Source organism: Rhinopithecus bieti, unplaced genomic scaffold, assembly GCF_001698545.2.
Source record: "Rhinopithecus bieti isolate Rb0 unplaced genomic scaffold, ASM169854v2 scaffold_3043, whole genome shotgun sequence".
Taxonomy (NCBI): Eukaryota; Metazoa; Chordata; class Mammalia; order Primates; family Cercopithecidae; genus Rhinopithecus; species Rhinopithecus bieti.
Genome location: NW_016804580.1, coordinates 601,221 through 618,864, shown reverse-complemented (window position 1 = coordinate 618,864; position 17,644 = coordinate 601,221). Strand labels below are relative to the sequence as shown.

The 17,644-nt window shown below is 41.0% G+C and overlaps 1 protein-coding gene across 5 annotated transcripts in view; it reads right to left on the bottom strand.

Moving 5' to 3' along the window:
• The window catches only part of PTER (phosphotriesterase related), an 82,098-nt gene that overhangs the window by 29,789 nt on the left and 34,665 nt on the right, over window positions 1–17,644 (bottom strand). For 3 of the 5 annotated variants that reach the window (XM_017869183.1, XM_017869182.1, XM_017869186.1), the window contains 2 exons: window positions 3,967–4,447; window positions 2,156–2,421 (listed from right to left, as the gene is read on the bottom strand). In XM_017869183.1, the coding sequence (XP_017724672.1) occupies window positions 2,156–2,421; window positions 3,967–4,398 (698 nt within the window). In that variant the 5' untranslated portion in view covers window positions 4,399–4,447. Of the gene's footprint in view, window positions 1–2,155; window positions 2,422–3,966; window positions 4,448–6,880; window positions 7,071–10,837; window positions 10,841–17,644 lie in introns of those variants that run through there. The other 2 variants (XM_017869184.1, XM_017869185.1) reach the window with 2 other exon arrangements.

Genomic DNA, 17,644 nt, shown 5'->3' with positions numbered 1-17,644 from the left:
AGCACTTTGGGAGGCCGAGACGGGCGGATCATGAGGTCAGGAGATCGAGACCATCCTGGCTAACACGGTGAAACCCCGTCTCTACTAAAAAATACAAAAAAACTAGCCAGGCGAGGTGGCGGGGGCTGCTGCTACTCCCAGCGCTACTTGAGGCTGAGGCAGGAGAATGCGTGAACCCGCGGAGCCTAGCTTGCAGTGAGCTGAAGATCCAGCCACTGTACTCCAGCCTGGGCGCAGAGCGAGACTCGCTCTCAAAATATAAAAAAAGAAAGCATCTAGAATACATTACTAAATTGTATGAACATTTTATAAAATTTAAAATTATTAGTGTAATACATTTTGAAGGTATGACATACTTCACAATGTTTAAAAAGTATCATCATTACTGAATAAATGTGCTACATATATCCCATATCATACAAGGTAACATTATAAAATACATTGTTTTAAATTCAATTAAGCTGTCCAAGATCTTACACCAATGAGAGTCAGAATTTAAAGTTCTCACTGGGTCCGAAGAGTCTAGTTTTCACAGCCTGATGCATTGGCCCTGTGACCATTATAGAAGCCTGCCTCTATCTTATCAGTGCAACCAGAAGATTCCTGAAGATAGCCAAGTATGGATCTTGATAACAACCCGGTTGCCAGGAGAATTGCCTTTATCCTATTGTGCCTCAGTTTCCCCATTAATGCTGACTTCTCTGTTCCGCTATAACTACACCTGTTTATATTTCCTGTACATGATTTTACAATATTTTTTATTAAGTAGAAGAATTTTTTTTTTTTTTCCTTGAAACAGGGTCTTGCTCTGTTGCCTAGGCTGGAATGTAGTGGTGTGATCATGGTTCACTGCAGCCTCATAAGGAGAGGCATTTTAACAATACATTTTGTAGGACTGTTAGTTTATTAAGTAGCAATGTGTCCGGTCTGATAATCAGGATTTATCAATATGTGAATATGACTTTACTCCAATAGGCAAGATAGAAGTACCTGTAATATATTATTAGTCTCACTGGTGCTGTATTAATTCTGTAATAAATTCCATTTAAGGCTAATGAGTAGCCTTAGCAACACTGTTAGACTTGTTCATAAAATTAACAGCAGCTGGCATTTCTTCATTTAGTCATTTGCTTTACTGTCCCCTATGCATCTAAAATAATATGTAGGGATTAAATGGTTAACTGCAACAAGATACGTCCACATTCTAACTCTTGGAACCTCTCAAAGTGACATTATTTGGCAAAAAGGTCTTTGCAGATATAATTAAGTAAATGATCTGAGATGAGATCGTTCTGGATTATCTGGACGGGCCATAAATCCAATGGCAACTGTTGTTGTAACAAACAGAGGAGAAGACATAGACAGTGAGGAAAAGGCTATGTGAAGACAGAGGCAAAAACTGTAGTTGTGCAGCCACAAACCACGGAACAGCTGGATCTCAGGCTATGGAAGAAGCAAGGAAAGACTCTTCCTGCAGCCTTTGGAGGAAGCGGGGCCCTGACAATGTTTCATTTCAGACTTCTGGCCTCCAGAACTTTGAGAGACTAAATTTCTGTTGTTTAGGGGCACCCACTTTGTTATAATTTGTTACAAGAGCAATAGGAAACTAATACATAATACCACCCAACACATGCTATGCTTATTACTATTATTTTTTATAATTGCATTTTCCAAAATTCAGATGATTCAAACCACAAGTAACACAAATGTGAACATTTGTATTTGTGGTTTTCTTCTCTGGGTGAAATCATTGACTTTCCCTCCCTTTATATTTGTGACAACTTTATTACTCCAACTACTGGTAAACACTGAGCAAGTGGAATTGGCAGCTACTTTGATATCATCCCATGAGACAAAGAAATGAAGTAGACGGTGACACCTGAGTTATAAAGGATTGAATAAATTAAACAAAATGACTTATGCAAAATACCTTAGGCAAAATACCTAGGACACTATCTGACACAGAGAGGCACAAAAATGGCAGCACTGACTTTTATTAATGTCAGTTGTAAAACTTTATAAATACTACCTTCCATATAGTTAGTGGTTTTCTCTACATGATTAGTATTACATTGACGGATTACTGTAGATTCTTAATTTGATCATGTATTAATTATATGGTGGTTTGCATCCATTTGTAAGATAGCCTGCTTACCTATCCAGATGTGCCATGACTGTTTTAGAGATGTCTGCACCTGCTTCTTGCAATATTCGGATAATCTGAAATGGTGCCCTGGAGCTCCGTCCAGGATGGATAATAACAGAACAACCAAGCTGAGTCTGGGCATGAGCTGTGGCCTGAAGAACCTTCTTTTCACTCTCAGTCAAAGGCCAGGAACAACCAATTTCTCCAATAACGCCACACTTAATACTGGTTCCATCAGCTCCATGGAGAATTTCATTCATAAGGACATCCGTAAGCTAAGGAAGAGTGTGAAGGAATATATTTTATAGGTTGTGAAATTTATCAAAATTGATCCACCACAGTATGTGAATGAATTTACTTATTTAGTCATTCATTCTTTTAAAAATGTATTCAATAGTTATCGATTAATGAAAAAAGCATTTTGCTGGCCAAATCACAAATCAACAAGTTACACTAAATCCAGGATTCGATAATATCACACTGTGATTATTTAACAAGAAACGTATAGCTTTAGGAAGCTGGAGGGGGACAAAGTGACTTAATGAGAGTACATTCAGAGTGAAGGAAAAAAATCTATAACTTAACCTGGGGAGCAGCATCTTGAATATAGAAAGACCGCCAATGAATCGAATCTATGTCCCATGTATCAAGTCATTCTTTTTCTTTCTTCTTTGTTTTTTTTTGTTTTTGTTTTTTTTTTTAAAGAGGCAGAGGTCTCACCATGTTACTCAGGCTGGACTTGAACTCCTGAGATCAAGGGATCCTCCCATCTCAGGCTTCCAAGTAGCTAGGACTACAGGCTTGCATCACCGCACAAGGCTTCAAGAAATGCTTTAATTCTCTCCTATTCATTCAGTCTTTTATCATAGACAGCATAGAAAATTCACAGCACACTATACTACTATGGCACTTTTTGGTTCATATGCATAGTTACCACGAAGAGTGGTTGGAAGAATGTATAATACTCATCATCAGCATAGTCTTTAAATAACATAAATATATTTTAAAAAATAAAGTCCTGGTTGGAAAATAATGCAGATAAAAATTTGAAATACAAAATATTCTAGAGAGTAAGTGATCTTTTGCAAAGACTGAGCTGACACCCTATGCCTGTCATGCAGGTAATGGAAGATACATATGAATATATACATATATGTGTAAACATGTATAAATAGATACATGTGTGTTTAGAAAGAGAACACATACAGGTGCAAAAAAAAGTTTTGCAGCTTATTCTTTTTATCCCTAAACAATTTACTTTCTTCTGCCCATTCTTGCATAAGACCATATTACGTCAAAACACAGGGGAATGAATTTTCTTCCACCTCTCCTGTTTTGTGAAAGGAGAGTGAAACATACTCACAAATGTGCCAAGTCTCTGCCTGCCAAGTTTCACCCTACAGTGAATCTTCATTGCTGGTTATTATAAAATCCTGGGTGAAAGAAATCGAGGTAGCATAACTGAAGATGGAAAAGTGAGGTTTACAAATAGACTGTAGTGCCAATACTGAGGACAGATACGATATACACAAATCTAACTATTACCATGTTGAATTTTCCAACGACCAGTGCATTAAGATCTCTTTTCTTGACACTTATTATTATTATTTTCTTTTTTCTTTACCACAAGGCTTGCTTGCAAAATTGGCACTTTCTTTATGAAATACAATATTACTAATTGGGGTCCCAATTGGCAGATGTCCTGGCTAGCTAGCAAATTTCTGTAGCATGCCCAGCTACCTCTGAACCCAGGGCATTTCCAAGGTTCTGGCTGTCCTGAATTTATGAACAAATATTGTCAAAGAACTTAGGTTTTTTACCTGCTCCACTGACATGGCTCTGGTCTCTGAGGAGTGAGTTGCATCCACATAAAACCCGGCTCCGGATATGATATGGACGCCAGTCTCTTCTGCAAGCCTCTTCAACGTCTGCATGTCTCGGCTAATCCCAGTGGTTGTGTTTTCCACCAAAGCCCCTCCACCATTAGCTTTAAAATACAACAATTCTTCCTTTATGGCTTCTGTCTCCTGATTCAACTGAAGGTTTTCTTTATGGGAATAGGTGTTTTTCTGAATCCAATATAAATTTTTCATCATGATAGGTTCTCTGGAAACGGCTTCCTGGCACGGGGGAGGTGGACAGTAACAGCAGTCGAAGGTCATGGCCAAGTGTTCATGGGTGAGGGTGCGGCCCAGTTTGCTTGGCTCTACAAGGCCCAAAACTGTTTGGACTTTTCCACTTAAGGAAGACATTTCTGATGGTACCACCAAGAGATGTTCTAAAAAGAGGATTTTTTTTTTTCTAAAAACAAACAAACAAACAACTACAATCAGAAAATTTAACACACACATAAACTCTTGTCCGTAGGGGGTGGGAGGCTGTGAACATATACCCATGTACGAAGGCAAATCAACAAAACTAGAGATGCGATCTCACTTACGATCCTGCCGACGTCAGCATCTATCCTCACTGCAGATCTAAGTGACATGTGTGGTGTTCACTGCCTCCCACCCCTTCCACTGGGAGTCCTCTGCCTGAGTTAGTCCTAATCTTATCTACTGGAATTATTCTTTGATATTTCATTTTTCTTTAACTTAATTGTATCTCTTAGTCATAGTTATGCATTCTTGGATAAATCAATAGTAATTGTAATTTTAAAAAATTATTCAGAATCTGTAACTTATATCCAAACTAACCGTGTATCAGTACTGTTTCATTTGTCACTTTTTAGCTAAATTAAATATCCTGAAGCAACTGATCTTTCCTCCTTTTTTTTTTTTTTCTTTTTGAGAGACTGTCTTGCTCTGTTGCCCAGGTTGGAGTGTAGTGGTGCGATCTCAGCTCACTGCAACCTCCACCTCCGCCTCCCGGGTTCAAGGGATTCTCCTGCCTCAGCCTCCCGAATAGCTGGGACTACAGGCATGTGCCACCAAGCCTGGCTAATTTCTGTATTTTTAGGAGAGACAGGGTTTCCCTATGTTGGCCAGGCTGGTCTTGAACTCCTGACCTCAGGTGATCTGCCTGCCTCGGCCTCCCAAAGTGCTTTGATTACAGGTGTGAGTCACCGCGCCTGGCCACAACTGATCTTTCTACTGTTCATCCACTACCCAAGCAAACAAATTCCTGCTGAAGGTCCATTATGTGCCAGAAATTAGAGCCATAAATATGCAAAAGACAAGATCTCTGACTCACATGACTTCATAGAATATGCCCCTCCCCAAAACAACTGAGGAGCACACTTAGGTTGAACAATGAAATAACAAAAATAAATGAACCTCTTCACTTTGAATGCTTGATTGTCTAGGGCACACAGAAATACACTTCAAAAATACTGAAAAGCAAAGATTCTCAGCCATCATGAAAGCGATTGTGATTTACTGAAATTGAAATTGGCTATCTCTAAAAAGAGCAAAGCCCTCGCTATCCTCAATTTGCTTTCATTTGTAGCACAAATTAAGTGTTCACCAATGTCTATCAGTGACACCAAGAACCCCAATTCCACTGCTTTCCTTTAAAAGTACATTTCCTTTTAAAAAATTTGTTTAAATTAAAAATTAAAGGGCCAGGTGCAGTGGCTCATGCCTATAATCCCAGCACTTTGGGAGGCTGAGGTGGGAGGATCACATAAGGCCAGGAGTTTGAGACCAGCCTGGCCAATATGGTGAAACCCCGTCTCTACTAAAAGTGCAAAAATTTGCTGAGCATGGTGGAGCGCGCCTGTAATCCTAGCTACTTGGGAGGCTGAGGCAGAAGAATTGCTTGAACCCAGGAGGCGGAGGTTGCATTGAGCCGAGATCGCGCCACTGCACTCCAGTCTGGGAAACAGAGCGAGATTATGTCTCAAAAAAAAATTTTTTTTTAAGTACATTTCCTAAATGAAGGGTTTATAAAGGAACGAGAGCTACTGAAAATAGTGAGGGCAAACTCCTGCGTGGCCAAGAGCAAAATCAGGACTTGCATCCCACACTCTGGGAACTGAAGAAAAGGAGCATCACGTGTTTCTAAGCCCTCAAACTGTTCCTTCAAACAACGTTCTGAAGTCATCATTTCCCCCATATCCCTTGAAAGTCTTCTCTGACTTCCATTTCTGTCATCTGTAAATTAAAATAACCAAGCACATTTCACAGACTGTCATCAAAATAAATTAGATACCACAGGTAAAAATACCTGTAGACGCGTTTGGCGCACAGCCCATATTCAACAAATAGTAGCTTTGTTCTGCGAATTCTAGGAACTGTTCTGCGTATTTCCTAGATTATTTCTTTTCAGAGGAAGTGGCTGATGAGAGGGGAGGTGATTTGGGGGAACAACAGGAAAATCTGTGAAGGGTATAGTACACACGTAAGACAAGGTGAAAACAACATCAGAGCTCAGAGGGTGACAGAATTGTAGGCCAATTTATAGCAAGCCACTGCAATTATCTGGAACTCAGGTGTTTGACATATATTGGCTCATAAGGCATAAATGATGGATTTAGACTTTTGGACAGAACTTAGGACTTGTGGCTAACACGGCCATTGATTTTGCTTGATAGTGCCCTTCTGGAAGCCAAGCTTCTATCAGCTAGGCAATTCAAACGGTGGCCAGGAGAAAAGCAGGCAGTGTCTGTTCAGAGAATCACCATACAGCTGCCAGTCACTATCCAGGGCAATATTTTCCATTAATGATGGATAGGAATTTACTGTTCAATGTCTTATTCCCTGCTACTGAGAACAAGGAGTATGCAGTTCATACCTTCCGTTGATGAAATTGCAGTACCATTAATAATAGATGCAAGCTTCCATATGGGTTAATTTGCCATTTCTTTCCTTCTGGCTGACCATCTCACAGACGTGTTCCAGAGAGTTACAGAGGGGCAGAAACTGAGCTAAATTGATAAAATGCTGTCACTTTTGCTAGGAAAGTACCAAACTGCGTATGTAATTGATGTATATTTGAAAGAGCAATCTTGGTACGTTTCAAGCTCACAAGCTGTGAGTCTTTCTGAAAAAAAAAGTAAAGAAAATCACTTAAGAAATGTCATGCCTTCTGGGAAATTCCTCTAATGCTCTCAGGCAGAACTGGCTGGCACTTCCTATGATCACACACAATGTAACCTCCACTCAAAGGATAAGCAACGATTAAAGAACAAACTGTAGCCAACATTGCTCTAAGCTAGAATGTCTTTGAGTGGGGTGGAGTGTGTATCTCAAATGCACGCTTCCTGTGCAGTGAGGGAACCCTTTTCCGTCTGCATTCAGCCTGGAGGTTGCTTTCTTCTCAACATACAGGCAAAGGGCGGCTATTCATGGCTTTCCCCCATAGAGACGAGAGTTCACAGACAAGGAGGAAGGTAAGGAACGATGAGAGCAGCTATACCCAATGGTGCAAACAGAGTGACTACCAACAAACAAAGCAGGCTTCTGGCATTTTCCAGAGCATGCCTGAGAAGCTTAAGCACCACATACACCGGCACAGAAGCTAGTGAGAAAGTGGGTAGCTAGAACTATAAACACATGGTTCAAAAGTTCTGTTGCACTTCAAATGTGAAATCTGAACAATCTGAGAGACTGAGGATAGACTGCAATTACTATTACAGCCTAGCTAAGGGGAACAACCTTTCTAATTCTGACGGATCTAGAACTGCAAAAGAACAGAAGACTATAAAGACAAAAAAAAAAAAGGGACAAGAGAAGAGAATCAGAGGACAGTCCTCCAGCACAGCTGAAAGCCAGAAATGATAAATAGAATTTGTCTTACTTAAAATATGCATGTTTAAAATATGCATATTTTAAAAATCTATGCATAAATCAACTTCCATAAAATATTTAGACAATTCACCTAATTGTTGAAGATTTGGTGTGCAGGACAGTAGTTTGGGGCAATTTTAGTTTAGTTTCACTGAGAGTTCCTCACAGCTATTTCACCCTTGCCATTATACTTAAGATGATTCTGTCTATGTAGATTGAATATATTTTTCAGTGGCATTTTGAATTTCAGAGGGTAGGACTTTCCAGAACTCTATTTTACCTGTGAATGAGGAGAGCTTCTCTTAACTGCAATACACCGTCCTTATTTCATAAACATAGGCTCTTCTCCCACCCCGACTCGGTTATACTCAGCCCTCGACCTGGCTGAAGGTACTTGTCTAACAATTTTAAATGCAATGGTCAAATTAGGTCAGGCACAGTGGCTCATGCCTGCAATCTGAACACTTTGGGAGGTTGAGGCTGGCAGATCACTTGAGCCCGGGAGTTTGAGACCAGCCTGGCCAGCATGGTGAAACCCCGTCTCTATAAAAAATACAATTAGCCAGGTGTGGTGGCACGTGCCTGTCATCACAGCTACTCGGGAGGCTGAGGCAGGAGAACTGTTTCAACCTGGGAGGTGGAGGTTGCAGTGAGCCAAGATTGTGCCACTGTACTCTAGCCTGGACAACAGAGCGAGACTCCATCCCCCGCCCCCCAAAAAAGCAACAGTCAAATAGTCAAATTAGAAAATTGAGTTTTGGTGGATCAGTTTTCAGTTGACTTTCTCAACTCCTCCCCCAACCACGAAAGGTCTCATTCTTATCATACATCTCTTGTTTCATTTTATTCACAGTATTAGGTTGGTGCTAATGTAATCACAGTCTTTGCCATTGAAAGTAATGGTAAAAACTGCAATTACTTTTGCACCAACCTAATAGTTTTGTGGCTCCGAACAAACTCTAACTAACAAAAAAGAAAAAAGAAAAAAGGGGGAACGCATCTCAGGGATTTATGCAGACAATATGAAGTGAAGAGCCTGGCAGCCATATACAAATAGATGAAGGGAGGGGGCCCACTGTACCTGCAGGGAGTCCCATAGGATGTCGCTATTATCCAGAAAAAAATCAGATAGTGTCTTGTCTGAGATGACACCAGTGGAGATGGCAAGAAACCAGAAGCAATAGGAGGCAGAGCAGATGGAACTTTCTAACTGGACTTGCTGGTACTATAAAAGTATCCTCCAAATAAATGGACTTCTAAGAAAAAAGTGCTGTCTGGCCCAAATAGATGAGCAGTTCTATTTTTTGAAGTGTTATATCACAGAGCATGGCTGCACTCTAGAAACACTGCACTTAACACTGACATTTGATTTGTGACAAAAATATTTTTTAAATGTATCTTTTTTTTTTTTTTTTTTTTAAAGCTTGTTTGAATACTTCCATTGTACATACACGTTCAGACCTGCAACATGTCTTCTTTGAAGCCGCCCGGGCCTGGACGCTGACCAATGGTGACACCAGGAGTTCCTCCTTGGACATAGTCACCATGCTTCTACTTTCTCAGATATTTATGGCGTAATGGCCCTACTGCATGTGGATTTATAACTTTTAATATTAAACACTGTCAAAAGAAGCAATAACCATGCCTGAATGAAGAGAAAGAAATCCCACCACTTCAGGATACAGAGCAATAATGGGACACAGCAAGTTCTTTAAACTGCGACATAAATAAAGCAAAACCGCTCACCGATACAAATGAGCAGCTTGTCGTTGGAGGAAAATGTTGGGTTTCATTCCCAACCTTTTTTTTTTTTTCTTTTTTCAAATTGACTAAGAATGTAAGAAGAAAACGTGAGGAAATTTACAAATTCTAAACAATTACAACGACTATGGCAGTGATGCACCCAGCAAGTGACAGAGCTGGGAAAAGGCCTTTGCAGACAGGTCAGCCTGGGAAAAGTCCCCTCCTCTGTGTCAGCTCAGGCTTTTGCCATCCTGCATTCCTTGACATGAGCCATTCATCTTAAACTGGTAAGTAAATCCATTGAAGCCATTCAAAAACCCAGGAAAAACATCGGGCTCCTTGAATGAAAAAATCAGCTTGTGGCTTCATTTACTCTTCAATTTAACATGGGTCAGTCAACCTCAAGTCACCAGGGTTGAGTAGATGGCCTTTGTGTAGACTGTGGTCTACAAACTTGTAACTAGTACCACTGGCTTCCCAAATTTCTCTGTTTAGTGGCCAACTGAAAATATGGTTTTTTTTGTTTGTTTAAAATGGGGCTGGGCACAGTGGCTCACGCCTGTAATCCCAGCACTTTGGGAGGCTGAGGCGGGCAAATCATCTGATGTCAGGAGTTCAAGACCAGCCTGGCCAACAGAGTAAAACCCCATCTCTATTAAAAATATAAAAATTAGTCAACTGTGGTGGCAGGAGCCTGTAATCCCAGCTACTTGCGAGGCTGAGGCAGGAGAATCGCTTGAACCCGGGAGGCAGAGGTTGCAGCGAGCCGAAATCGTGCCATTGCACTCTTGCCTGAGCAACAAGAGCAAAACTCCGACTCCAAAAGAAAAAAAAAAAAAAGGAAACGTGGGAGGAAAAGGGAGAGGGAGGAAGAAAAGAGTATTTCAACCCAGATCGAAATGCAACATTACTCACTATAGTAACATCCTAGAGTTGGGACAAGTGCAATATTATTGTCAAGACACTGTCGGAATAACTGACCTTTAAATTTTACTTAATTTGAAAAAGGGAGATCTCATCTCTGCCCTTTTCATTCTCAGAAGGTTCCACACTCAATGCCTTGAGAATGTCTGATGTAAAATTCTTGATTTTGCTAGCAACATATATTCCTGAGAGTGAAACATACACCAAGCTACTGGAATACAACGGTTATCACTTGCTTTTCTTCATAAAGAACTGTCCACGTTGAAGCCCGTCCTCTGCTTTTTCTAGAGGGGACTTTCTGTCCCGTGGAACCCTAGTCATAGCTTGCCTCCCAGAAATAGCAATACTTCGAGCCAGCTGCACAACTGGTCTTTAGCTGTATTTGATCAGTAAAGTACTTAAAATTTGTATTACTTTTAAGTCCTGGCAAACCATAGACAGATGTTTTAAACATAGAAAATATCTATATTCCTCTCATAGTTTCATCCAGAAGGCTATTCTTGAGGTGCTGTGGTCTAGTTGGTAAAGTGATGGGTTCAGAGGCAAGAATTCATGGCTCTTCACTAAATAGCTGTGTGGGTTTGGGCAACTTAGTTAACCACTCCACACATGTTTTCCCATCTGTGAAATGAAGGGGTTGACCAGGTAACTTCCAGATGGCATCCACGCATCTGTGATTCCTTTAACTTGAAATGGGTATTATTGACCGTCTATAGATCATTAACTAACAATGAAAGCTATACTTTTAGAATAGATTTTTAAATGTATATTTTAGGCTGGGTGCAGTAGCTCATGCCTGTAGTCCCAGCACTTTGGGAGGCCGAGATGGGTAGATCATTTGAGGTCAGGAGTTCAAGACTAGCCTGGCCAACATGGTGAAACCCCATCTCTAATAAAAAATAAAATAAAATGTATATTTTATATGCATGTGCAGACATCTATCTATCTATCTATCTATCTATCTATCTATCTATCTATATATAAAGACAGAATGAATTTCCATTTCACATCCTTCAAAGTTTAAAAGAGAACTCCAGGCCCAGCATGGTAGCACATGCCTGTAATCCCAGCACTATGGGAGGCCAAGGCAATCAAGGATTGCTTGAGCTCAGGAGTTTGATACTAGCCTGTGCAACATGGCAAGCCCATCTCTACTAAAAACAAAAAAATTAGACAGGCATGGTGTTGTGTGCCTATAGCCCCAGCTACTTGAGAGGCTGAGGTGGGAGGATTGCTTAAGCCTGGCAGACAGAGGCCGCAGTGAGCCAAAATCACACCACTATACTTCAATCTGGATGACAGAATGAGACCCTGTATCAAAAAAAAAACAAAAACAGAGAGAGAGAGAATTCTGGGATGGAGGGGTGGTTTTAAGAACACCCCAATGCCAGGCACAGCAGCTCAAGCCTGTAATTCCAGGACTTTGAGAGGCTGAGGTGGGACAATTGCTTGAGTCTAGGAGTTTGAGACCAGCCTGGGCAACACAGCAACACCTTGTCTCTACAAAATTTGCTGGGCATGATGGGGCACTCTTGTGGTCCAAGCTGCTCTGGAGGCTGAGGTGGGAGGATCCCTTGAGCCTGTGAGGTTGAGGCTGAGGCTGCAGTAAGCCTCGATCACACCACTGCACTCCAACCTGGGCAACAAAGTAAAACCCTGTCTTAAAGAAAAAAAGAAAAAAGAACCCAAACTTGGAGTCCTGGCTCCAATGTTTTCTGGCTGTGTGACTGTGGAGCATTTAAAAGCTTCTCACGACTTAAGTTTCCTCACTTGAAAACTGGAATAATACCTGCCTGATTAACCACATAAGATTTGAAATAAAAAGCAAGTAAAACGATACCTAAAAGTACCACTTAAATAATAAAGTACCGGACTGGGCATGGTGGTTCAGGCCTGTAATCCCAGCAATTTGGGAGGCTGAGGCGGGCGGATCATGAGGTCAGGAGTTTGAGACCAGCCTGGCCAACACAGTGAAATCCTGTCTCTACTAAAAATACAAAAATCAGCTGGGTAGGCTGGCATGTGTCTGTCGTCCCAGGCACTCAGGAGGCTGAGGCAGGAGAATCATTTAACCCCAGAGGCATAGGCTGCAGTGAGCTGAGGCTGTACCATTGCACTCCAGCCTGGGCAACAGAGTGAGACTCCATCTCAAAATAATAATAATAATAATAATAACATACTATACAAATGTTCAGGATTATGATTAAACTGATAAGAACAGACACTACACTTGATCTTAGCCAAAAGGCCAAGAAGCGATAGGATTATGATTATACATCAAATTTTGAATTATTTTCCAAATATTTGCTGAGTATCCTTGGACAAATCAGCGTAAACTTGTTCTTTCAAAAAATAAGCAATAAGGGGCTGAAGTTTATGAACCAAACTGAAGCTGTAATTTGCTTATCCTGTAAATGAATTTCTTCATTTGAGGCCTGTGATTATTAAAAGTAGATTGACAGCTGCAATTGACATTACAACTCATTAGGTTTTTGGAAATGATGCACCAAAGTGACTACAGCTACAGGGGGTCCTCATTATCCATGGCTAAGCAGTACTGGAAATGACGTTTTCAATGAATGTGCTTCCTACAGTGGGTTAAGTCTCCATGATGACCTTCAGTACTTTCCAATATTCAAATCCTTGTGTAGCCCCCTTCCACCCTGTACCTGAGCTGGCCTGTGAATCACTTTAACCAACAGAATGTGAAGAAAGTGATGCCAAGCCAGTTTGCGACTCATATCATTGGAAGCAGCTTCTCCTTTTGTACCTTGGGAAACCTTGAGTTGCAATGTAAGAAGTCCGGCTACCTTCCTACATGGAGAAGAAGGGGCCCTGAGATGATATGGAGAGAAAGAGAGAGGCCCCAGCCATCCCAGGGCCCCCATTCATCTCAGCCTTGCAGCCGTCCATGTGAAAGTAGCAGACAAGTGAGTTACCCTGGACATTCTAGTCCAGCCAAGATCCCAAATGATGTCCGGCCCAGCTAAAAGCAACTGGCAGAGTCTGACCAACCCACAGAATGATGAGGGACAATAAAATGGTAGTTGTTTGTAACCTCTGGCTTAGGGATGGCTATAAATGTATGTGTCCCTCCAAAATTCCTATGTTGAAATCCTAATCCCCGGTAACAGTATTAGCAGGTGGGGCCTTTGAGAGGTGATCAACTCATGAAGGTAGAGGCTTCATAAATGGAATTAGTCCCTTTATAAAAAAGATCCCAAAGAGCTCCCTCCTTCCTTTCACCATGTGAAGACACAGCAAGATGACCATCTGCAAACCAGGATGCAGGCCCTCACCAGACACCAAATCTGCCAGGGCTTCGATCTTAGACTTCTCAGCCTCCAGAATGATGAGAAATAAATTTCTGTTTTGTTTTGTTTTTTTGAGATGGAGTCTCACTTTGTCACCCAGGCTGGAGTACAGTGGCGTGATCTCAGCTCACTGCAACCTCTGCCTCCCGGGTTCAAGCGATTCTCCTGCCTTAGCCTCCTGAGTAGCTGGGATTACATGTGCACGCCATCATGCCCAGATAATTTTTTTGTATTTTTAATAGAAATGGGGTTTCACCATGCTGGCCAGGCTGGTCTCGAACTCCTGACCTCGTGATCTACCCGCCTTGGCCTCCCAAAGTGCTGGGATTACAGTCGTGAGCCACCGCGCCTGGCCAAATTTCTGTTTTTTTGTAAGACACCCAGGCTATGTTATTCTGTTAGAGCACCCCAAACAGGTAGGTGGTTTGTTACACAGCAGTAGATAATCAAAATATAGAGACCAACGCCGAATAATATGTCATTTTTAAAGGGCTTAAGATTTTATGCTAAAAAAATCAAAATAAGTCATCATTATAAATATGCCCTAATGGTTAGAACAAAGAATTAGCTGAGTGTTAGATCTGGTCGGGAGGGAAGATCATTTTTCTGACAAAATTATGTGAGACAACATTCTTTTCTTGACATTTGTACCCCAGTGATGAAAAAAGTTCTGCAAAAATATTTTTGAAGAGTATCATATTTTTTTACCAAGGTCCTCTATTAACTGGTTGTTATGCAACTTCTTCTATTCTGAAGCACTTGTCTTGATACCATTTCTACTGATTTCTCCTCTTGGGCTGTTAAGGGTCTAACTCCCGGGTTCAAACAGTTTTCCTGCCTCAGCCTCTCAAGTAGCTGGGATTACAGGCATGTGCTACCACAAGCAGCTATTTTTCTGTATTTTTAGTAGAGACGATATTTCACTATGTTGGCCAGGCTGGTCTCGAACTCCTGACCTCGTGATCTGCCCGCCTCGTCCTCCCAAAATACTGGGATTACAGGCCTGAGCCACCGCGCCCCGCCTGGTACTTTATTATTTAAGTGGTGCTTTTCGGTATCATTTTACTTGCTTTTTATTTCAAATCTTATGTGGTTAATCAGGCAGATATTATTCCAGTTTTCAAGTGAGGAAACTAAGTCATGAGAAGCTTTTAAATGCTCCACAGTCACATAGCCAGACTTTGGCTTCAGAGGTATTTTGGCATTTCTCCAGTATCTCTTTCAGCAGCTTCATGACAAACTGCATCTTTAAGGTATTCAGTTTTAGTTTGCAATCTCTTTCCATCATATGACTTGATATTTATGAGCATTTACAGCATTCGGCTAGCGACAAAGAAAAAGACGCGGAGATGCAAGGCAGGAACAGAAACTGATATTAAGGACACAGGAATGCTTACAGGAGAGCTAATTGCCTCCCCCCCCCCCCGAGGACAGAGTCTGCTCTGTGCGCCCAGGCTGGAGTGCAGGTGGCGCCAATTCTCAGCCACTGCAACCTCCCGGGTTCAAGCGCTAGGAAAACTAATTTTAATAGTCCAGTTCATTTGTGCGATAGATTGCGTTTATCTTAAGTAACTTACTAGCTGGGGTGTTGGGTGGAGAATGAGGACTCATAATGAATACATCATGGAGGCTTCCACAGTATATCCCAGCATTGGGCATGGATTTGTCTTCCTTTGAGCTTTCAGCAGGGGCTTCGTTCAGGCTAGAGGTGGCGTGGCAGAAGGTTCTCCTTTATCCCCCAATAGTTTTATAGTTATCTTAGTGGTTTAGTTTGCATCAGTGAGACTCAACTGAAATGAATAGAGAGAACGAAAGTATAATAACTAGTTTAAACCTTAAAGAATGAAAGAGCTGGCCGGGCGCGGTGGCTCAAGCATTGTAATCCCAGCACTTTGGGAGGGCCGAGATGGGCGGATCACGAGGTCAGGAGATCGAGGGACCATCCTGGCTTAACACGGTTGAAACCCTGTCTCTACTTAAAAATACAAAAAAAAAAAAAAACTAGCCGGGCGACGAGGCGGGGCGCCTGTAGGTCCCAAGCTACTCGAGTGCTGAGGCAGAGAGAATGGCGTAAACCCGGCGAGGCGGACGCTTGCAGGTGAGGCTGAGATTCGGGCACTGCACTCCAGCCTGGGTGGGGCAGAGGCAAGACGTCCGTCTCAAAAAAAAAAAAAAAAAAAAAAAGAATGAAAGAGCCAAACGGTTTATTCCAAAGTGAATAAAGTACAATGTGCTCTAACTCTAAAATTCCAATAAAGTTTTTCCTTTTTTGAAGTTTGCAAGGAAATTGAGCATATAACATGGAGAGCTATGCCCTAAGACCCACTAGATTAAATTACTCTACAAATAATTACTTTTTCTTTTATGTCCAAACAGGAAGTCTGCTTTAAATTTTGACTTCTTAGTGAGAAATGAAGAGAATAGAAGCTACGTACATAAAATTCTCACTTCTACAAACTAAACCTGAAGCACAGTGTATTTTACTTTCATAAATTGCAGAGGGTACAACATAATAGAAAACTGTTCAAATTTCAAAAAGCTGTCCAAAAGTCCAAATACCAAAGAAATAAAGTATTATTATTAGGAATTACTATCCCCAGATAAGCCCCAAAACGTGGTGGGGGAGAAGGACTGTATTAGTCTGTTCTCATGCTGTAATACAGACATAACTGAGACTGGGTAATTTATAAAGGAAAGAGGTTTAATGGCCTCACGATTCCATATGGCTGGGGAGGTCGCACAGTCATGGCGGAAGGCGAATGAGGAACAAAGCCATGACTTACATGGCAGCAGGCAAGAGAGCTTGCGCAGGGGAACTTCCATTTATAAAACCAGCAGATCTCCTGAGATTTATTCACTACTGGGAAAACAGTATGGGCGAAACCGCCCCGTGATTCAATTATCTCCACCTGGCCCCACCCTTGACACATGGGGATTATGACAATTCAAGGTGAGATGTGGGTGGAGACACAGTCAATCTGTATCAGGCATACATGATTCCAGTTTTATCATGGGATAAATGTTAAATAATAAAAATAATATCTGTATAATATTTAAGGAACTTATAACCAGCAATGCAAGAAACACCAAATAACCAATTGCAATTTTTTATTTATAGATATCCAGCTTCACATTGAAGAAAAAATCTTTCCATTTAAAATGGTAACTTAGTCCTTAAAAGTTAGCAGTAGTCATATTGTGGGAATCCCATAGAAAGCATCACTTGAGAGACGGTTACAACAAATCCGGCCCATTCATTGACTTGTTTGTGAAAACAGGAAGACTGTAGTGAGCGTGGAGATATGACAACCTCCTAGCCACAACGGTGGCAAAAGTACAAATTTGCCCAACTTGTCTGAAAAGTAATTTAGCAGTAAGTATCCCGAGTCTTAAAAATGTTACTCTTCTGATGGGAATCTGTCTTAAGGGAATATTTAGACATGTGTAAAAAAGATTTATGCTCCAAGAGTCCATTATGGCATTATATAGAATGGCAACAAAATGTCTTATAACATAGGAATGTTTACATATAAACAGGATGGAACATTATGCAACCGTTCAATTATATTTGCAAAAAATATTTAATGACATAGAAAAATGCTCTTATATTCTGTATGCTCTTTGATGTAAAGAAAAAAATAAGGAAAATAAAGAAAAATGCTTTTATTACCCAAGAAAGCAAAACACAAAACTAGTTTAAGTATTTTACGTATGATAAAAATTTATATGGAGTGTATGTATCTACATATAAGTAGGCCTTAACAGACAGAGATACTAAAATGTTAAGT